We start from the raw sequence: 23,248 nt of genomic DNA, 5'->3' as shown, positions 1-23,248 counted from the left end.
AAGCATTCTACCTTTTGTTATTAGGTATGACCTAACTAGGTAAGTTTTTTTTTACTATTTATTTGTTCAACTTCTTCTCTGTTCCTTATTTTTTGTTTTATAATTATGATTTTTTTCATCAGTGATAAGTGTGGTAGGATCACCTGATTTTCCTTCTTTAACGTGTAATTGGGATGTATTACATTGATTTCGAAATATTCAGTCTTGCATTCTAGCGATAAACCTTACTTTGTTATATGTATAATTCTTTTTACACAGTTGCTAATATTTCCTTGTTTATTTTCATGAGGAATGCTATTCACCAGTTTTATTGCTGCTTGCCATTTCATTTTTTGTTTTCAAGTAGTTTCTTCCTTTTCATTTCTGCTATCTTTTTTTTGGTCTTCCTGTGGGCTATTTGAACATTTATTGTGAATGGCATTTTGCTTTATCTGTATTGTTTCTTTTCATTATGTGTGTATGTTTGGTTGCTTAAGGTAATATATTTTCTATATTATAAAGTATTATATCCTGCTTTTGTTTACATTTAACCAGATAAGTGAGATGTAAGAACATTTTATCCTTCATTTCTTATCTATGATATTATTGTGTTAAGTATGTTCTCAGTATAGGCTCGTAGCCTCATCAGACAATATATGCTATGCAACTTAAACATTAAACATAATTTAGAAAATTTGAGAGATTCAAGTTTATTGTACTTATCTATAGTTTTGTTCACCATGTTTTTCATTTCCTATCAATATTTTCAGATTCCTTCTTTTTTGTTTAGACAACTGTTGGTGACAAATGCTCATAATTTTATTTTTTCTGGAATGGTTTCCAGCTTCAAGAGGTAATTTAATCATCCTTAACATTCAGATGCGTAGTTTCTTTCATTTCAGTTGAAAATTGAAGAACATGTGCCCCTTCCTCTAGAGCACGAGGGTTTCTGATTAGGAATCTGTTGTCAGGTTCTTTTCCTCCTTTAGGTAAGGTGTTTCTTTTTTTCTGCTTCAAGGTACCTTGTTTGAGTTCTTTGGGCTGTTTTGTTCTGGCACTTATGTAGCTTCCTGTGTCCAGAAGCTCATGGCTTTGCAACTTGGGCTATTTCCAGCCATTGTTTGAGTGCTTTTTCAGCCTGTTCTTTTCCTCTTCCTTGGGAAATACAGTGCTATGAATGGTATACCTTTCTATTGTCTCTCAGGGGTTTATGATTCTGTTCATTTTATTTTACTTTTTAGTCAATCTGTTTATCAGATTAAGTAGTTTTTTCTTCTCCCTTCAGAATCATTGAGTCATTTCTCTGTCCAGTACAAGGAACCCCTCTATTTGCTTTTTAAATATTGGTTATTTTGCAGTTCTAAAATTTTCTTGTGTTCTTGTGTCTTTAAATCTTGCCCCTGAACTAGAGTGACCAGCAATACATTTTTGTACTACTACTGAAGAAAGATATATATTATTACCTTAGTTCCTCCTTTTGTAGTTACAAAGCATAAGAATTTTATTTAATTTTTATTTTTTTTAGTTTTTAAAGAGAGTACAAATTAGAATTAAAACAAATTGCAAGTGATACAGAATTTCACTTTAATAAAGTAATACGAATTTCACAGTATTTGTTGTAATACATAGTATTGTCTTCCAACCAGTTATTCATATTATCAGACATATCCATGTAAACAGAAGAAGAAAAAGAAATGTATAAGAAATTAAGAAGAGGAAAAAGTACAAACAATTGAAAAAAGAGATAAACAAATTAAAGCATTAACTGCTTCTTTCTGTAGACCAGCAGAAGAGCACAGTACAGTTGTCCCAACCATCTTACATACATAGATAAATCTCCTTCCCCCACTCCCTCTCCTGTTCTCCTCAACTCGGTAACTGTTTCCTTTTGGAGTTACTGAGTTGAGAAGAATAAGAATTTTAAATGATAAGTATTATTTACATATTAATAGCTGTGACAGCTTAAAACTAGTTCCTGTGTAACTTACATTATCTCATTTAATTTTTGCTAACATCAGTTTCACTTACTCTCAAGTGTTTACTCAGTAACTATTATGCACAAAACTGCTTTTTTAGTTCATTCAGATGTTGTTTTGCTTTAGTCTCAAATAGTTAATCTGTTTTGCTTTAGTCTCAAATAGTTAAAAGGCTTATTTACTTTACAGAGAAAAATAAATTACATTTTACACTTTTGATAGATTACAGGCATGGGGAAAGGGAGAGATTGTGAAGTGAATTTTCTTATCTTCATATTCACCATTCAAGAATTTTAATTTACAGGTACCATACCACATTGTCCCCTAATTTACAAATTCATTAATGCTTAGTTGTAGAACAATGTTTTTTAAAAGGCAACAGGTTTTCTGAGATACAGATATTCTCAGCTTTTTGAGTAGCCACTAGGTAAGCAATGTAAGTAAACCTAGGCTGCGTAAGTCGCTGTGCAAGCAGCAGAAATATCCATCTTCATTTACCCCATGCTGGGTGCTATTTTAAAATTTCAATTGTTTATCTGTGCTGTGAAAAAAAATTTGAGAGGCGCTTCTCTAGCTAACAGGTTAAAAAGTGTTTTTTTCTACAAATTTTATTTTGTGTGTATTAGATAATTTGCTTTCATTCTCTCTCATAAAGTTATTAGCCTCTGTGTTTCTCCTACACTAGTGAGAGGTTGCTGAAGCAAAGATGGCTGCACTCCCCAGTCAGTAGTTTCCTAACTCATTAGCTCCAGGATGAGGCCCAGTAATTTACATTTCTAACACAGATGATGTTACTGATGTTATTTTGGGAATTTCATTTCAAGAACCATCCATCCACATTAATTTTTCTTCTTACCTCCCTTTTCTCAAATACTTTAATCTGATTTTAATCATAATCATTCTATTTAAACTGCTCTTCTATATTCTCTTTAATCTTCATATTGACAAATCAAATTATACCTTTTAATTCCTCATTTAATGTGTAGTAATCATTCAAAATGGTTGATCATAATTTCCTGGTCATCAGTTACATAACTTTGCTCCTACATGATCTTTCTCTATCTGTGGGCCAATAATTCCCAATTCATGTCTCCAGGTGAAAATATTTTATTTCATTTTGACTGAACTTATTATATGTTCACTTGAATAATTTATAGGCATTTCAAAAAATATATACTAGGACCAACTACTTTATTAGCAAATGCTAAGATACATGTTTTTTATCATTTTGATATCATGAAACTTAATGAATCTCAGTGGTGTCTTAGGTGCTGTGAGATAGAGTAATTCCCTTACACTCTTTCCCTATGAAAAAGATCTGTTCCTCCAATCTTTTCTATGTCATTCATTGTCTTTTCTGTCATTAATTTGTCAGCTGCCAGAAGCTGGGAGTTCACCTTCTTCCTTAGCATTGACTCTACCTGTACAATATGAATCCATTCTCTTTTCTTACCAAATCTGTTGCCATCACCTTTGCTCAGGCTCCGATCACCTTGTCAGGGATTGTTTCAATGGCTCTTGACTTCTAGTGGTCTTCCAATGAAGTCTCTATACAGTACTTAGATTTATTTTTTGGAAATGTAAATGAGGTCATTTGCTTAAAATATTTCAGATTGAAATTTAAAATCTTTTACTTGGCATGGAAGACTGTCATGATACCTCATCAGTGTTGTTTAGCGCATATTCTGCTGCTTTTTGGTTCGGCCTCGCCGCTTCCCTCTGTTCCTACCCTGCTCTATGTTTTTTCCTGGAATGCTCTTTCCTCTGCCTGGCATCTGCCTATCTCTTAGCTTTTCACTAGCTCATATCTTTTAGTTTTCGTCTTAAACTTCATTAGTTAAAGATGTTTGCTGACTCTAAAATCTAAATTAGACCTTATTTGTTTTTATTTTTTCCTTTAAAGCACTGATGATTTGTTGTTTGTTTATCCTTATTGTGTTGTAAACATGTTTCCTTTTGTTTACTTTATGCCAAGGCTTATTGCAGGGCATAGCAAATAAAGGTGTTCAGTAAATATTTTTGAATAAATGAAAGTCTGAATTAAGTTTAAAAACATAAATGTGCATATATAGACTAAGAAGAAGTTCTTTTCAAATGTCATGTATTGACTTCAGAAAAATCCATTAAATTTTGGAAATGGATTTTCATTCTTAGTTGCCAAATATATAAATGTCTAACAAATTATTTTTAAAAATTTATTTTGCATAAGAATGAAATTGCTGAAGAAGATTGTTTCAAAGTACTAAGTAATCTGTGATATTTAAGTAAAATTAATTTCATTTCTAAAATAACAATTGAATGGATCTGCTTTTTTCATTTTTACAGAAAATTAATTCTTTCTACAACCAGTTTTTTAACCATTCTCATTTTTGAGAATTCACCATTATAAAGATTATTATACTGCATTCAAGGGACAACATTTATTATTTGACTTTGAAAATAGTGGATATTGGTAAATCACCATTTACTTTTTAAATGTTTATTAGTCTTGGGAGAACAAACTTGTGTCATTAGGCCAGCATGGAAAAAAGTAGCATGAGAAACAGATACAGCTCATGGTCCTTTTCTTTTTTCAGAATATCCATTTTTTTGGTTTGTTTTTATTCTTGTTGTTAGTCTTTTTTTCTTCTTGCGAGGCTTCTACAGGGTCTACCTAGAATACATAACCTGGATAGTCCATGTTCTGTGAATTTATTCATTTGGAATCTTGGGTTTCTCTTGATGTATGTGATGAGTGTGACAAAGGTTTTAAAACCAGGATCACAGAGTTCAAAATGCTGATAATGTCTGTCTGTCCTTTTTCTCCTCTGTCTCCTTCACTGCACTCTGTGTCTGTCTGACTCTCACAGGAGACATGGATTACAACTGGTTGGACCATACTTCTTGGCATAGCAGTGAGGCATCCCCAATGTCTTTGGTGAGACATGTGGAGCCTTACTATTTAATTTTCGTTATCATTTCACTTTTCCTTTTTTATTTACACCTTTGCATGTTTTCTTTTTTGTATCTTTTTTTTATCCCACATCTTTAGGGGACAGTCAAAAGGGAAAAAGAAAAACTAGTGAGCAGGCAGTTTTGTCGGACTCTAACACCAGGTCTGAGAGACAAAGGAAAATGATGTACTTTGGTGGCCACTCTTTGGAAGAGGATTTGGAATGGTCTGAGCCCCAGATTAAGGATTCTGGGGTAGATACCTGTAGTAGCACAACCCTTAACGAGGAGCATAGCCATAGTGATAAGGTACTGAGATTGTGGAGCCTGCCTTTTACCTGCTCATTTGGTCTTCGTTTGCTCTCTGTCACCCATTAAAACAGAACATAATAAAAGGACAGGGCATTTCCAGGGTCAATGTAGCATTTCTCAAGGTGCAGAAAAGAAAAACAAAACCAAAATCAAACAAACCAAAAAAGCTCTTGTTTGCTTTGCTGTTTTTATTGTCTGACAGCATAACAAAAAATAAGTATCTGAAAATAAAACTTAGGAACAAAGGATTGTTTTGTCTATGGTTGCATGTGAGACTTTGTGATGTTATTATAAACCACAAGTAAGAAACAATATTTTGGATTGGCTTATTCAATTGTTTCCATATATATTCCTTGGGATGAAAATTAAACTATTAATAGTTTGAATCCCAGGCAAAAGGGAGAAAATTGGGTCTGTTTGCAAAGAAAAAGTTGTTTTTCTTTTTTCCCTTTCACTGTCATTTTACCTTTTTGTTTTATTGTCATAGCATTTTAATGTAGTATTAATTAGTATTAGAGCCATTTTCATCTGCTTTGATATTTATTATTTTTGCTTTTAGTTTAGTGAGGCTTTTGAAATCTTTTTACCATATAGATATGATTGACCAGAACTTGTCTTTTTGCCTGCCAAGTTTTGCATGAAGATGTGCATGCTTGTTTTTTACGTAAGTGAAGCTGTTATGATTACACAAATCACTTATTTTGCATATTGTCTGTAATGGAATGATGCCCGGGCACTGGTTCTACTTTGAGAAAAAATATACTTCAGCTTTTCAAGGTCATTCAGCAGTAAATATTTTTGACTTATCTAATAAAGACAACTTGCTAATGAAACCAGCGACCTGAGAGGAAGAATGAGGTTCCGGGAAGGGAGGACTGTGACCTCCTTCCTTCTGAGTGCAACCTGCTGCTCTCGTGCAGACTCCCCGGAAAGTTGTGGGGCTTATACATTGTTTTAGAATTTTAATCTAGAGGCCTATTCAAGGAAGGCTCTATCATGGCTTTAGAGTTTATGTTCTAATATGATTTGACCTTTTAATTTTTACTGTTATAGTTTTTAAAAATCTTCCAGAAGTGTTTGAAGGGTTAATTCTCATTTTTAAGAGCACTCAATGGCATTTCAATCATTGATGCCTCTGATTTGTTAAGTAATTTTTTTTTTTTTTTTTGGCAGACCTGGGGATTGAACTCAGGCCCCTCCGCTTGACAGACAAGCGCTTATTCCACAGAGCCATCTCCCCAGCCCCTGTCAAGTAATTTTAGTCATGGATAGTTTCCATATATTTTCAAATTTCTGTTTTTATAACTTCAGAGCTGTATCAGAGAACTGAAGAATTTAACTTTGAAAAAAATGGAGATTATGAAAGTGAGGTTCTAAGAATGAGCTTTTCTGACCAGTGCTTTGGAGCAGAAGCGGGTTTGTGTAATCATAATGCTGCAAACCTGCGAACTTAGGGAGCTTGTGAAGTCAGAAGGTGTTGGCCAGAAAACATCAGTTTTTCTCGTTTGTTATGCAATATGTTAGCACCCTGTGACCTGGCAGCCATCTAAAGATGGGGATCGCTTAATTGGCCGGATTTTATTAAATAAGCGCCTGAAGGATGGAAGTGTACCTCGTGATTCTGGAGCGGTGCTCGGCTTAAAGGTATGGAATGACGTGCATGAGGTTGTGATTCTTTCCTCTTCTGCAAAAAAACAAAGGATATAATAATTCTTTTTACCTACACCAATTTAGACATTTTTTCCATATTCATAAATTCTCAAACACTGGCATTCTCATCCAAAACTTTTCATTTTCCAAGTATTACTTAAGAAGCTGACACTATTCCACAATGGCATATATATATTTAACTTCGAGAAACAATGATAATGACTTGATTATAATAAATTTAAACCCTAACACAGTGACCAAACTTACTTTACCTATACAGCCTTTCCTTAAGTCTGTACTATGTTTAAATTATATTTAAGTGATAGTTTTACTTTATTATTCAATATATAACTCTGGGAAATGTGATATGTGCATTATATAGCAGTATAACTTTTGTATTAATGTAGTTTTATATATACATATATCTATATTTCTATATCTCTATCTATCTATCTATCTATCTATCCATCTATCTATCTATCTGTCTATCTATCTATCTAGAATACTATTGTAAGGCCAGAAACTAAGAATAACTAAGCATACTTATGTTAGGAGATTAAATTAGAATATTAATCCAAGTTTTATAAAATATCAGAATATTGTTTGGGTATAAATACAGCAAATAGAGCTCTGTTTGGTTTTGCCATCAGTGTCAACAAAAGCTGCAATGAGGACAAAGTAAATGTTTTAGAGTTTAGCCATTGCTCCAGAGCTGTGTTGTACAATGTGATAAATAACAGATATTAGAAAAAAAATTGGATATCGGTGGAATTGGGCAGCTAGCATTTCCTGGGGGCAGCTCCCATGTTGCTGGGACTCTTCTGAGCATTTTGCACCTGTCATTGTATTCAGTGCTCCTAGCAGATAAAAGCTAAGCCCACGGAGGTGTTGTCATTCGTGGTTGTTCAGTATGTGGGGAGTGGACTGAGAAGCAGCTCTGCCAGGTCCAGAGGTGGGGAAGGCTGTGGTGGGGTCCCACCTACATGGCCTTGTACAGTTCACCTTCTCCTAGCTTTCAGGTTCTTACTTACGCAGTGTGGCTAATGGCTATTGACGTTAGAATGAGATTAAATAACCAAGTAGACAAGCATTTAGTATACCACAAGATTTCAGTGCCAAGTGCAGATAACACAATTGATTTTTATTGTTAGTTTTCAGAATCAAGCATAGGACCAGTAAATATTAACTGATTTGCAACTGAGTATAATTCACCATAATTATGGACTAAATGCATGGAATAGGAGAAATTAGTGACTTTTACATTCAGATATTCTTCACATAACTTAGAAGAGGAAGAAGCAGCTTATTTTAGCTAATGAATTCTCTGCTGCTATTTGATTCATGTGCTGACATGACATATTGCTCAGATTGCAGTTTAATTGGAAGCAAGGCATTAATCGTGTGACGAGCCAGTTGTCCGCCAGGTGTATGTACAATTCCATAGCATTAGTCCTAGCATTTTTCTCTTTCTAAAGGATATATTTTAGTAAAAATACAAAATAGACAAATTGGGCTTCAAATGTGAGGTTTACTTCTGATGATATTAAGTAAACTTTGTAATTTTCTGTAAAACCATCATCATTGTGCACACTATTGTGTACCTCAAATACTACTAATAAATGAAAATTTAGTAGTACATCACAAGCATAGTAAAAGTGACAAATATTTGGTAATATTTAAAATTTATAAATGAAAATGTTTATATAATGATGTAGTAGTTTAATATATTTTGGAAGATGACAAAAGGAAGAATTTTACATTTTAAGGCAAAAGTCACAAATTGCTAAGTTGTTACGAAGCCTGCCACACTTTTAGTGGTGAACTTAATTACACCGTGCTTGCAATATGAAGACAGAGCTCTGAGGACGTTCATTGCCTGATAGCAACATTACTTTAAAAAGTGGCTTTCAGTACATTAAATTACAGTTTTAGAAGCTTCAAATTACTCTGGATATTTTTTATTTAAATCTTCGCCAAGTTCATCTTAATAATACTTTTATTCTTTTAAACAGGTTGTAGGAGGAAAGATGACTGAATCAGGTCGACTCTGTGCATTTATTACCAAAGTTAAAAAGGGAAGTTTAGCTGATACTGTAGGGCACCTTCGACCAGGTGGGTTTTTACCATCGTTTATTTACATGTAAATAAAACAAATTTCATATAGCATTTATTTATATCTCACCACATAAGCATCACAGATTATTTTTTTCCAATTAAAAAATATTACTTGAGACTTAATGAGCATGACTTAAGACATGTCTCAAAAAAAACACTCCTGGGGTGGCGAGGTAGTTCAGTAGACTAAGTGCCTGATTAAGCAAACACAGGGACGGGGGTTTGTTCCCCGGCACTGCAGGCACCACATGCTGTGCTGGCCCCACCCCTGGGCGCACTGAGCTGGCCACACTGAGCTGACCATTGAGACTGGGCATGGTGGCTCATGCCTGTAATTCCAGCCCTTGGGAGACTGAAAACTGGAGGATCACTATGAGTCCTAGCTGCGCAGTGAGACCCTGTACTAAATACATAAAAATAAATAAATAAATAAACATTCATGCCTTGTAAAGGATCTCAGATGGCAGAACCGTAAAATCAGACTCACTCTTATAGGTGCCTAGTCTGGTCTCTGTAGGGAAGTGGTATGTTTCCCCTGAAACTCCTGCAACAAAACTAAATTGCCTCCAAACAGAAGAGTTGTGTACCTTATATATATAACTATCAGTTCAATGTAGATTGAATATCTAGTTGTCATACTAAGAAGTGCCATGCAAAATACTGGGGATAGTTAAGAAAGATTTCATGTAGAAGTGATTTGACAGTAATAACTTATTTTCCTTAGATGTAAATCTTTGTTGATTAGTGGAAAATTGTAACTGTCTTATATCATATTAGAGACAATCATTTTTATTACTTACTGATCTTATTTTTCTACTGATGAATAGTCTAATCTGTATCTACTATTAACTTACTTTGTTTCCCACTAGGCTTCTCTTTCTTTGAAAAAAGTTCCAACATAGTTTAGAGAACACATTTCATGGATATGCATAGTCCCTAAAAATGTGTCACTCACATTTACTTACTCAATTGTTACTATTGGAGAAATCCCTGAAGAGAATTCAGTAAATTACTGTTTATTAAGTTTTTACAAGACAATGTTTAGAAAACGAAAACTTAAAGAAAACCAGGTACTCAGGTGCATATGTGTTGAGATCTAGATAGTTATCTACATTAGAATTTCTATTAAGAAATCAAATTACGACATTTTATGTAATCTTTTTCCATCTTACCATTGTCCTTTTGGATAAAATACTATATATCTTATACTGATCATAAAATTTTGTACTACTGGTCATTCTTATGTTTCTTATTTCATAGTGTTGCTTTTTAAGCTCTGGAATTCATTGATTGCTTTTATTTTAAGTGTATTTTTAATTTCACGTGTGTTTCTTAGTTTTGAGCTTGTTCCTACTGACATTGCAGGTGACGAAGTGTTAGAATGGAATGGGAGGCTGCTGCAAGGAGCTACCTTTGAGGAAGTCTACAACATCATTCTCGAATCCAAACCTGAACCACAAGTGGAACTTGTTGTTTCAAGACCTATTGGGTAGGTTGGGATCAGGATTTCATATATAACGTTGACTCTGCATTGGTAAGCAGTCTCTGCTCCATAACCAGCAAATGTTGAATTGCTTTATTTAGGAAAGCATCCCACCAAAGTTGATGCCTTATAGAATATATAGTTAATCACAAAAAAGTATGCTTTTTAAAAAAATTTTTATCGTCTTACCAGCTTAGCAGATGGCCAACTCATTAGTAAGGGAAGGGAGAGGTGATAGTGACAATTGCTTTTAAGATGAATATCATCATGAGGTGTCACTGTAAAAATTGCCACCAGTTATAGTGTACAAATCTTAGGTATATTTTTCAAATGCAGATCTCAACCCAGGAAATAAAGAAGCAAAGGACATCTAATTGTCTGATGTAGGAAAATTTTTAAGGAAAACAATTTTTTAAAGAATGGTAATTAAAAAGACCAGAAATAGACAAATCATATCCAGGTATTGCTTGAGTTTTTAACTTGTTGCCCACAGATCAATTTGACACCTTCTAGAAGTTGGTAATACGTATAATCCTTTTATACAAATTATGGGGATAGTACATGGACTGTCACAGAGCTGCGTTTCCTCTATAGAAGCTTATGTTGTGTGTCGGTGTAAAAGGCATATTGAGGTCAGAACCAGAACAGCATAAGCTGGCAGTGACTCATTACATGGGTGTGACGGCACGAGCATGCGAGGGCAGGCTGCAGGGATTCGTTGATGTATGATAAAGCTAGGATGACTGTTTTGTATTTTGATATCTTTATGCTGGAGAAAATAATTTAGATTGGTAGATAAGTTTTATTGAAATATTCCTTTAAAATAATGTATTTAGCACAATAAATTATATCCATATTTCGGGGCTGGAGAGATGGCTCAGTGGTCTAAAGCACCTACTTGGAACAAGCTTGGCAAAGCACAGGGGCCGCGGTTCGATCCCCCAGCACCACATGCCAGCCAGCCCCGCCCCCTGGTGGGCTGAGCTGGCCACACACACACACTAAATAAATGTAAAAAAAAAAAATTATATCCATATTTCATTTTGTCTTTTCATAGTTTTATAATATGGTAAAGTGGTAGTATATTAGTTTATTGTATTAATCAAATGTACTTCTTGGTATTAAAGTATCATATTTTATTTAATATGTTAGACAGTTTATAGTCTTTTATACTGTGTGAATGACCTTATTACTAATGCTCTCTCATCAAAAAAAAGTGCACTTATTTTTGGTTTAAACATAGTTATAAGATAACCTAGAAAGTCTCAATAAAAACATGTTTATCTTTTTCTCTATGAGGTTATGTAATTATTGTTGCTTGTGTGTTTTGGTTTCTTGAGACAAGGTCTTTCTGTGTAGTTGAGGTTGGCCTTGAACTCACTATGTAGCCCAGGCTGGCTTACAATTTTTGGCAGTCCTCCTGCCTCAGCCTCCCAAGTGATGGGATTGCAGGTGTGTACCACCAATACTCGGTCTATGAGGTCATTTTAATTATAATGTGAATATTCTAATTTTTGCTATGATGATATTTTGTTTGAGCTTTAATATTGATTTAGAACAGAATGTAAAAATAAAGAGTAGAACAGAACTAAAAATACTGTATTGGTAAACTTTCTGTATTGAATACAAAAATGTTTTAGCGTGGATAGATAATTGTATAGTGAGACACATAAAAATAAAGTGTATGGGGCCAGGGAGATGGCTCAGTAGGTTAAGTGCTTCCCTGGCAAGCACAAGGGCCTGAGCTCAATCCCTGATTCTGCCAAAAAAAAAAAAAAATAAATAAAGTGTATGTTTTTATAAATCTACAGCAAGCATCTATGTATTTTAAATAGTTGGTGTTAGCCCAAAAGTTTTATCAGTCAAATGTGATTGTTTCTTATTTACGTAATTCCTGTACCACACACAGTTGGGTTTTTCATTTCGCAGTGTTGGGGTACTATGTATGCTAATAATGATCAAAGCAACAGTTGCCTTGTTGAAACAGTTTCTTCTTTTTTTTCCTGTCATTTCAGGGACATACCTAGAATACCTGATAGCACACATGCACAACTGGAATCCAGTAAGTTTCATTTATTTTAGTAGGATATATCATTACTGATGTCATTCAACACTGAGCAAATGAAGCATCTTATTAAATAATGTGAAAAGATAAATTTATTACTAAGTATACCATTAAGATAATTTAATACCATTTTATGTCACCATGACAAAACATGCAAAATTTTATATTAATTAAAGTTAGTCTGAAACCACGCTATCTTTCATGTGGATGTTCAGGTGGTTTTATTAAGATGTAGTACAGTAAGCCACACATAAGTGCAGTACTCGCCTAGGTAAGTGCTAACAAACATAAAATCCCTGAAGCCGTCGTTACCACGCGGATCATGAGCACACTCCCAAAGTGTTAATCCCAAACAAAGTCTGCCTTAAGTTTTAAAATTTACAGCTTCGTATCCTCACTTTAATTAGGAGGAAATGCTTGGGACAAAGTAGTGAATGATTGTTCATATTTATATTTTTGGAAGTAGAATAATAGTTCTGATTTAACAGCAAGGTAGCAATGGAACAATAGATATGTTTAAATGCTCAATGGATGATACTGTTAACTTCTTAGTTTTGTATGTTTCAAATGTTAAATGGTGTTTTCCCAGTGAACTGTTTTCTGATCAAGAATAGAGTAAGAGATACTGGCAGAGAAAAGGGGGAAGGCTGCCATTTGCACTCCATTCTTCAGGGTAGACCAAGCTGAGAAAGAGTTGGAGCAAAGCTTCGAGTGGTCAGCTAGGGTGGGAGCTGCTCGGACATAGAGCTGGTGCCCTGGCTCCGAGCAGGAAAGGCTAAGTGTCTGCCAGGCCGGGTGGGGCGCAGGGCAGAGGGAGGCAGGAAGGTGAGCGGCAGCAGGTGGCCCGTGGCAGGGGCCCTGGGAGCCGTGCTCAGCACTCGGGCTATTCCCTGGAGGGAAGCAGGGGCTACCCAGGACAGCTTCAAGGAGATGTTCACACCTTGAAATCTTGCTCCTCTGGTGAAAGTAGATTAAATGGAGTTGGGTAGAAGTAGAAAGACCAATGACAGGACCACTTTAATAATTTTGTGGCAACATAGACAGACTTAGACCTTGGCGACAGCAGTGAAGGTGTTGGGAAGTGGTCCAGTTCTCCTCACAGCTCAGTAACTAAAATATGTTGCTGAAAATAGGTGTTTTCTGGCCCAGGATGTAGCCCAGTAGTGAACTGTTTGTTTTGCATGTGTGGGTCGCTGGGTTCAAACTAGCACTGCCCCTGCACACTAGGTTTTGTCTTTCATATTTATATTTGTAAGTGTAAATGTCTTTGAAGTCTCTACCAGGTGGGTGAAGTTCCTTTGGAATGCCACAGCTCTGTACCTTAAAATGCAGTCATATGACTTATTTGATTTACTACTTTTGCCTAAGTGCTAAGTCATTTTATCCAAAGCCATGTCTGAGACCACATAAACCCCGGCATAATAATTGTTACTGTTATGCTGTGGTGTTACTATTATCATTCCCCACACATCTCCTTTGTATGTATGTATATATTTATTTGATTTTTTTGAGACAGAGTCTCAGTATGTAGCCCAGGGTGACCTTGAACTCACTATGTAGCCCAGACCGGGCTTAAGCTCACAATGATCCTCCCGCCTCAGCCTCCTGAGTGCTGGGATTACAGATGTGAGCCACTATGGCCCATTTCCATTGTATTTAGTACTTGTCTCTGCACTTGATGTTGTACTTACATTATTATAATCCTTACAGTTGTGTGGGGCATGTGAAAATGCCAGACACTTGCATTAACAGAACACCTTGCCGCTGTGTGAGCTTCACGGAGCTCTTTATCTTATTTAGCTATTTAAAAAGTTTAGGAGCCACAGTTCTAAAATTGTTCCTGAAGAGACAAGGGTTCTTTATCAAATTAGACCCTCTTTTATCATATTAGGTTCCATGTATATTCTTTAATCTCTAAATCTGTGTTCTCAGTTCATCAATTCATTTTTGTCTAATGGTTTTAACTGCTAGCTTATATAATCCCTCATTGCATGTATGCATATATTCTGAAGGATCTGTTATTGTCACTTCATCCCTGGATGTTCAAAGAATACATTCTGTTAAATATCTTCATGCACCTGCAGCTTTTTAAAGACAAGATCTCACTGGGTGGCTAGTTCACACTAGCTTTGAACTCACTATGTAGCCCAGACTGGTCTCAAACTCACAGCGAGCTTCCTGCCTCACTCAGCCTTGTGCCACCAAGCCTAGCTTACCTGCAGGTTTACAGTAAGAGACTGCTTTTGTTCTTAACATTGAAGGCATCATTCTTTGTAGTTCTAAATAATATGAAGGTATCATCATCATTTTACACCCAGTTTGTAGTTTCCCTCACTTTTATGCAGTACTCTCTGTAGAGGTAATTGCACCAGCTCTGCCTCCAGTTGGGCATGCAGAACCACAGGTCATCTCCTGCGTGAGTCTCCTCTGACGGTTCACTCCAGCTGTGAACCTCATGACCCACCTTACACTGCCACTCACTCTCTTAGCGCAGTGCTCCAGAGCCACGAAACATCTGCTCCTTTTTCCACAGAGACAACACAAGACTTCCTTGATCTCACACTTGATTGCCAGATTGGAAATCTTAATGTTTTCCATTGCCTTTCTTTATTTTTTATACCCCAATCATTTCTGGGGTGTGTGTGTATGTGTGTGTGTGTGTCTGGGGGTTGCTAGGGATCCGATCTTGGGCCTTGTGCGTGCTAGGCAAGCACTGTACCACTGAGCTGCAGCCACGCGCGGTCCTACGGTCTTCGGTTTTTCATTTCATGGCACCCTTGAGTTCCTTTTTCATACCTTTACTATCAGATTGAATTTTTGCTTTTGTTAACTGTTTTCCATGTTTCTTCTTTTCAGTGAATGCTTTAAGTAGGTTAGAAATTAATCTTCCTCAAAATGCACTGTGCTTGTCTTCTATGTTAAAGCTTAGTGTGGATATTTTATTAGTGCCAAATGCATCATCTAGTATTCTAACTGCACAGTACCACCTGCATCCTATTAGTTCCATTTCTATGCATTTTCCAACTTGTTCCTTCCCTTCTGTAGAAGTAAAATACATTTTGGGTACAAATTCTGCTCATTGTGCTATTCTGCATCTTTTTTCATAGACCTTTTTTCCTTTCTGCAAGTCTAATTTATATTCTTCACCATATGGTCTTTAAAAAATCACTTCCTGGAAACATTCAGTAGTTCTTTAGATTTTAGTACTTATATTCTTAGCACTTAAAGTTTAGGCTATCTTTATTTTGCTTTACTGATTTGTGTTGTGGTTATGCTTTTATTTCTGTTTTTAAAATTTTCTAACTATGTTACTGCAACATAGTATGCGCTAAAAGAAGAGGTGACTCAGTTCTGAGGTTGAGGCCTGTCCCTAGTACAGTTGGCAGAGAAAATGATTCTGTGTCACTTATGTTTCAGAAAAACAACAGAGCCTTAGTGGGGTCTCTTTGTGCCTAACAAAATAGCTTATGTAATGGCATTTCATAGACATTTAAAGATGTGTGCTAAAGATCCTTATAGTTGTAAGAGCCATTTTTATTGCTCCTCACTTGTGATTATCACTTCAGGTTCCAGCTCATTCGAATCTCAGAAAATGGATCGTCCTTCTATTTCCGTTACGTCTCCCCTGAGTCCTGGCATGCTGAGAGATGTTCCGCAGTTCTTGTCTGGACAACTTTCAGTATGTAATCACCAAACTAATTTTTCTTTTGGCACAGTAAATCATGTTTTGAAAAATTTGGTGCTAGTTTTTTATAAAGCAAATACTTCCTAGGTTATAATTATGCTTCTAACTGTTAGCTCTTTTTACTCTTAATATTTTTAGTTAATTGAAATTCAGTTTTGATTCTTTATGCTAGTGCTTTCTTTATTACAGTTGGGTTTTGTAGGATGGATGAGACTGAGATTTGGTGAGGATACCTAAACCCCTTTCTGCCTTAGTAATATTCCAAAATTGAAGGCCAGAAGGCCAGAGCTTTTGCTCTAGACTTTACAATGGTTGTGAATAATCATTGTTTTTTAAGAGAAGGCAAATGTTGCAGTTTATAAAGACTGTATATAAAATAAAAGTAAATGTGTACATACTGTTTTTCACTTTTCAAGGAAATTTCAGATGACTTTCATTCTAATAATGGACTTTGACTATTGTCCTGAAATCTCAAGATCCTAGAAATGCTTCTGTCAACAGATAAAACAATGGAGAGATATAGAATAGGTTCCTGAATATACTAGGTAATTTCAGGTTAGGTGAGCTTTTATTTGAATATTTTAAAATAGCAGCTAAAATTGTAATTATTCATTTTTATTCTGTTCATATTAAAAGAACTTTGCAAATGTAAGTCCTCATTTTAATTCAGTTTTTCAGTTATTTTTTATTACAGTATTTTAATATATTAATGTATTTAAATTTATTCAGTTATTTTAATTGCCAGCATGGTAGTGATTATAAAACTTGAAATATTCTAGTCATTAAAGACCTATTTACATCCTCAGAATCCAGACATTGAATCTTTATAGAAAAATGTTGCTAAAATAATCTACACTCGGCCGCTATTTTAAGACCAATAGAAATAGATTTCTGTTAAGTCAGTTAAGAAACATCTCTTTTCATTTTTAGGGGGAAGGACCCATGTTTGATTTTTCTGAAGTATTTTCATTAACTTAAAGGAGATGGAGGAAGTTTTTCACAAATTAATATATTGCAATTCATTAAAAAAGTATTAGGCATCTTTTCTGAACTATTTTGAACACAAATTTGATAACAGAAACGTTATGTAAGAGAGATGATGAGATGCTATCAGATTGTAAATGTCTCACTAAAATATATTTCTTTCCCTTATTTTTTTTTTCTTTTTCATAGAGTGAACTTTTTTGTTTGAGAATAATGGTATTTTCTACATTCTCTACAAAAAGTAGCATCTTTTTATTTATTTACATACATATATTAACAGCATATGTGTTGTCATTGTGGTTGCAAATGTATGTTGTTTTTTCTACCATCTCAGGAAATACTAATAAATTTTAATTGCTTTGGTTATGATTTTGTTTAAATAAGTTGTCTTTGAATGTTGGTCAGGAGTGTATGGGTAGCTGATACTGACATGTATTTTGTGTGTGTGTGTGTGTGTGGTTGGCTTGAGTTGGTGGAGGGAGTGAAATTAGATTTTCATAATAAGTACCACTTTGTTATCACAGAGTACAAGGTCCTATCCAAATTGGACAAGGAGATGGGGCTTGCGGGATAGTTCAGTTGTTTAAGTGTCTGCTTGGGTAAATCCAGTCAGGCTCAGGGGACCGCAGTTCAATCCTCAGCTTCCCTGGCCTTACCAGACCTACCTTTTATGGCAGCCTGAGCCAGCCAAAAAAAGAAAAAAAGAAAAAAATCTTTCTCAGATTGAACATGGAGTGAAAATGAGGAGCAGAGGCTGGATTTTAGATTTCAAATTCTACCATTTTTTCCTTGTTGCTTATAATTAATACAGTAGAAGCATAAGACTGCTAAATATTTGGAGGCAAAATAAAATTTTTAGTTCTAAATATACATATAATGAAGTAAAGTTATAGCCTTTAGATTTATTTTTTTTCAGTAAGTTCAGCCATTTATTCAGATTCTTAGCTAGAAAATACAGTAGCAAATTTAGGATAGAATCCTAAAACCCCTAGGTTTTTCATGTTCTATACTCGTTTTTTGCCCATGAAACAAAATAACATAGATTTATTCTTAAATATATCTTAGAAATAGTAATCTATTGTGTGATGTAGCAAGAAAAAGTATGGATTTTTCAATAATAATGGATCTGTTGATAGAGTATGAAATTATAGAAATATATATGTGCATATACACTTCCACCCTCCCACTATTTCTGTGCATCTACTAAGAGTATACAAGCATTGCACGCTTTGTCAGTTATAATCTTGCTAATGCTCAGATCAGTGAGGTCACATAATCCCTCATATTGCAGAAGGAACAGAGCGAAAAAGGAGAGTTCTCCAAAGTCCATTAATGGAGCTGGGATAGGTGGCTGCTTATTGTACAACTTAAGCTAAGTGCTCTTAATCACAATGACAAATTACCATTCATTTATTTAATGCATATTGATTGATCAGTTTTTATATACCAGTACTTTACTCTGACAAAGACAATCACCTGAGCCTTTAGATTTATAGGTGATGTTGGTTTAAGACTTACAGAATTGGGGCTGGAGATATAGCTCAGCAGCACAGCACCTGCCTGGTTTAGTATTAATGAAGCTTTAATAGCATATGTTTTGAAATTATGTATGCATACTTGTCTTAGTTACTTTTTACTCGTTGCTGGGACAAATACCCAACACTCAAAATGAAGGAAGGAAAGGTTTATTTAGCTCACAGTTACTGGAGGTTCAGTCCATATTCCGTTGGCTCCAAGGCAAACAGCAGTTCACACAGCAGAAAACAATGAAGAGCAGAGGAGGAGCAGCAGCTGTGGCGGCGTCCATCAAGCCTCTCTCTTCCTTCTGCGCGCTCCACAGTGAAGATTGAAGCTTCTCCAGAGTGGCGCGGCTGCCAAGATCAAGCTCTTCCAAAGACAGGGACTTCTTCACAGAAGTGGGGTGGACGGCAGGAAACCAGGCAGGGCAGCTTCCTGCCTTTCTCAGTTCCTGGGCCCTGCCTACCTGCAGGGCTAGGCCCCCATGCTGAGATCCGCAGGAGCTGATTCAGCCAAGTTGACACAATGTATCAACTAACACAATCCACCCCTTGTCAACTTGGCAACTAGACATATACTTTTTTAAGCCAATTTCCAGGTACACAGACATGCTTACACATTTTACAAATTGAACATTGCATTACATTAGAACCATGACATGTTACCCCTGGCCCTCCAAAGACTCATGCACAACCGTTTATGCAAAAGACATTTTAGTCCATCACTAAGGGTTGCCAGAGTCCTACCAGTTTCAGCAACATGAAAAGTCCAAGTCCCAAGCCTCCAAGATCTAAGGCAAACTCTTAGCTGTGAGCCCCTCTACATATGAAAAGTTAAACACTTCTAACATTCACAGGCACAAGATAAGCCTTGCCATTCCAAAAGGGATACACAGCAGGATATGAACACCTGGGACCAAAACAAGTCCACGGTCCAGAAGGACAAATGTAAAGTCCTGCAGTTCCCTGAGGACTATTCAGAGCACCCTGTAATGAGCTGTGAGCTCCAAAAGCCCTATGTAGCTCCACCCCTAAAGCACTTCTGTGGGTAGCTTCTATGGCTTTTCTCTCAGGCCTGCTTTGCTCCCTTTTTGCAGCTTTTCTTAGACCATCCACATTTCTGGCTTTTTCAAACTTCTGAGGTCTCCACTGAGTAGGCTTCTCATTCATAGCTTCACACATTGCCCTCTCAGGGGCACATTGCCTGACCTCCCAGGCCTTCTTCTGAAATCTGGGTGGAAGCCTTCTGAACCTCAGAACACCTGCATTCTGCATGCGCCTACAACCAAAGCCACATGGATGATGCCAAGGGCTGCTGCCAGCTGGAGCAGTAGCCAGGATTTCCTCTCTCTTGGCTGTAGGGCGTGAGTGCCTGGATTGCTGAGCATTCTGATTCTGATTCCGAGAAACAAATTCTCTATGTTGGCGCCATTCTGTAATCTGGTGTGGCCACCGCCTCCATTCTGGAACCCGGTGTGGCCACTGCCTCCATCCTGGAACATGGGGCTCTGCGGCTTTCTCCTCAAAGCAAAGTTCTTCACCCTTGTGATTCTGAGGCTGCAAAGGCAAGAACCTGCCACCTCCTGTGATGCTCTCAGGACATCTTTTCTTCTCTCCTGTTCCTTCTCAGCAATGGAGATCCTCTCAGCTCTGTCTTCACAGCCCACAGCTTTCCTGGAGCTTCCTTTCTGGCCAAACTCACAACATTTTAAATCATCCTTTTGGGCTCTTTGCTCTTGATTCTCAAAATAAAGCTGGCTGAAAGTCCCCAGTAACACCCAGGCCACTGCCCCAATATTTGGCTGTTTTGAAATATTTTTTTACTAGATTAATCAGTCCGCCATGCTTAAACTCACTCTCAGGCAAAGTCTCTGGGCACGAGCAAAATGCAGACAGCTTTTCTGCCAACGCAAAACACAAATGATCTGGAGTCCAGCAACCAATGCAGTCCTTCCCAGCAGAAACCTCCCCAGCCTGGTCTTCACAGGCAGGCTTTCCATCAGCCTTCTGGTCTTCTGAGCTCTGACCAGAATCTCCCATACAGAACAGCCGAAGCTGTTCCAGTGCTTCGCTTGTAGGCGACATCTCTGAATCTTTCCTATCTCTTCCCATAAGCCATTCCCAAAAGCTTGGCATCCACACGGTCAGGTTGAGCCACAGCAACGACCCCACTCCTGTGGTACCAAATTCTTAGTTACTTTTTACTTGTTGCTGGGACAAATACTGGATGCTCAAAATGAAGGAAGGAAAGGCTTATCAGCTCACAGTTACTGGAGGTTCAGTCCATATTCCGCTGGCTCCAAGGCAAACAGCAGTTCACACAGCAGAAAACAATGAAGAGCAGAGGAGGAGCAGCAGCTGCGGCGGCGTCCATCAAGCCTCTCTCTTCCTTCTGCGCTGACTGCGAAGACCAGCCTCCACAGTGAAGATCGGAGCTCCTCCACAGTGGCGCGGCTGCCAAGATCAAGCTCTTCCAAAGTCGGGGACTTCTCCACAGAAGGGGGTTAGACGGCAGGAAACCAGGCAGGGCGCCTTCCTGCCTTTCTCAGTTCCTGGGCCCTGCCTACCTGCAGGGCTAGGCCCCCATGCTGAGATCTGCTGGGAGCTGGTTCAGACAAGTTGACACAATGTATCAACTAACACAATACCCAACTCATCCACAAAGCATGCTTATACATGTAGTGCATATTTATTGTAGGAAATCTGAAAAATATGGGAAAAAGTGAAAAAATCACCTATAATAAAATATATCTATTTACATACACATTAAATTTGTAAAAGACAAATTTGTATATAGTCCCTTGATAAGGCAAAATTAGTTTGTCAGAGTAACTTTCTGGGAATACAATTATAAAATGGGTGGTAAAGTACAATTTTAAGATTGTTGGGCCAGGGAGATAGCTCAGTGGCATAAGTGCCTGCCTTGCAAGTGCAAGGTCCTGAGTTCAATCCCTGGTACCGAAAAAAAAAAAAAAAAAAAAAAGATTGTTGATATCTAGCCCCAAATAGTTCAAAAGTTTTTTTTTTTTAACACAATTAAGTTTCAATCATGTATTTAAGAAATACATATTGTTATTACCCTAGGGTACTATTAGTACTAGTAGCTAGGAATTTAAATCAATAAGGTAGAATAATTTTTATTATTGCTTAATTTTATTCTCATTCTCTGAATCTAAGGAAGCTTACATCCTGGGTATATTTCTCTTTGTACATATAACTGTATCTCTACTGTCCTAGATATAGTTTATTTGCTACAGTGATGTCTGGATTGAAAAAGTATGCCTCAGCACAGAACCCCTTGGCAAACCTCCGAGGAGTTACGGGCTACAGTACTTACCCATTACTTTTACTCTATCTTTGGACAGTTTTGCTTTTGGTGCGATTTTCCTCAGGCCTGTGCCTCATTTGAAAATCGTGAACAGGCTGCTGCCTGAAAACAAAGACCCTTTGTGTAGTATGTGAACTGGCCTCTGTAAGATATTCATGTCCGTTCGTGAAATGTTATATTTGCAAATAGAAAATATACATAGAATACAAATTTTACATTTTTATACCCAAGGCTGTTGACTTACAAATGTGTATAGTTTACTTTTTCTCTTGTGCATGTGTTGTGTGGTTGCTTACTTTGGGACATAACCACAAAAATGCATTGACATACTTGGTGAGAAAACCAGTCTCTCAACCAACATTTTGGCTGTAGCCTTTCAAGGTCAGTAAGGACTCAGGAAATAGGAGAACCTGGACTGTAACATCCTGTAACTGAATTGTGTCCCAAATTTTCTGATCAAGGAGATTATGGGGGCCACAGACGAAAGTGATCGATGATGTACAATGTGCCTAAGGAGAGTCACATGGAGAGAAAACATTTTCTCAGGCTTTCACTCACAGAGAGCAAATTGGTCAAGCAATGGCCATGACGCATCCACATGGCTGACACTGACAAAGGATCTACAAACTGAGGTACAGGGTTTCAGGTTAAGTCCTGAGGGGATTTGACTGATCTTATCAGACACAAAAGTTACATTTCTTGTTATATAGGTCTTGTTCTTTCTTGGTCTTAACCATCTAGCAGAAAAGTATGAAAATGAAGTATAAAAAGTAAAGCCGTATTAATATGATGAGCTATAAAATGCTCAAGTCAATAACTTCGGACATTGACAGTCTTATGGAAAATTCACTACTATTATGGACTATTGGACTATATTGGGATATTTTACTGAATTCATGCACCTACAGTAATTAAATGACAATGGAATGCCCTTCTCTGACAAAACTAACAAGAAAGGGGGATACAAATGAACGACCATTTTGTATCTGTATACTCAAAATAGGATAGATATACAGCTCCATTCTCTTAATTCAATGAATAGAGAAGTTTGTTCTTATAGTGTTTGAGACAGGATATCAGGTCTGCATGTTGTACAATGAATAACCACTAAGACAACAATATGCAATGTATTAATTATTGAAAATGTACTAGTAATTCAGTTTTGAAACTGTCTCATTGCTATTTGTTTCTCAATAAAAATACTAAAAAAAAAAAAAAAAAAA

General features: G+C 36.6%; 1 protein-coding gene across 1 annotated transcript in view; it reads left to right on the top strand.

The window, feature by feature from the left end:
- Rims2 (regulating synaptic membrane exocytosis 2) overlaps positions 1-23,248 on the top strand; it is a 535,330-nt gene that overhangs the window by 211,522 nt on the left and 300,560 nt on the right. Inside the window, exons 7-12 of the mRNA XM_023702342.1 lie at positions 4,805-4,872; positions 6,723-6,842; positions 8,861-8,960; positions 10,329-10,452; positions 12,462-12,508; positions 16,078-16,190. Of these exons, the coding sequence (XP_023558110.1) occupies positions 4,805-4,872; positions 6,723-6,842; positions 8,861-8,960; positions 10,329-10,452; positions 12,462-12,508; positions 16,078-16,190 (572 nt within the window). The remainder of the gene's footprint in view (positions 1-4,804; positions 4,873-6,722; positions 6,843-8,860; positions 8,961-10,328; positions 10,453-12,461; positions 12,509-16,077; positions 16,191-23,248) is intronic.

This window comes from Octodon degus, unplaced genomic scaffold (assembly GCF_000260255.1).
Source record: "Octodon degus isolate 3935 unplaced genomic scaffold, OctDeg1.0 scaffold00148, whole genome shotgun sequence".
In the NCBI taxonomy this organism is placed as follows: Eukaryota; Metazoa; Chordata; class Mammalia; order Rodentia; family Octodontidae; genus Octodon; species Octodon degus.
This window is presented reverse-complemented; position numbering and strand designations above follow the sequence as displayed.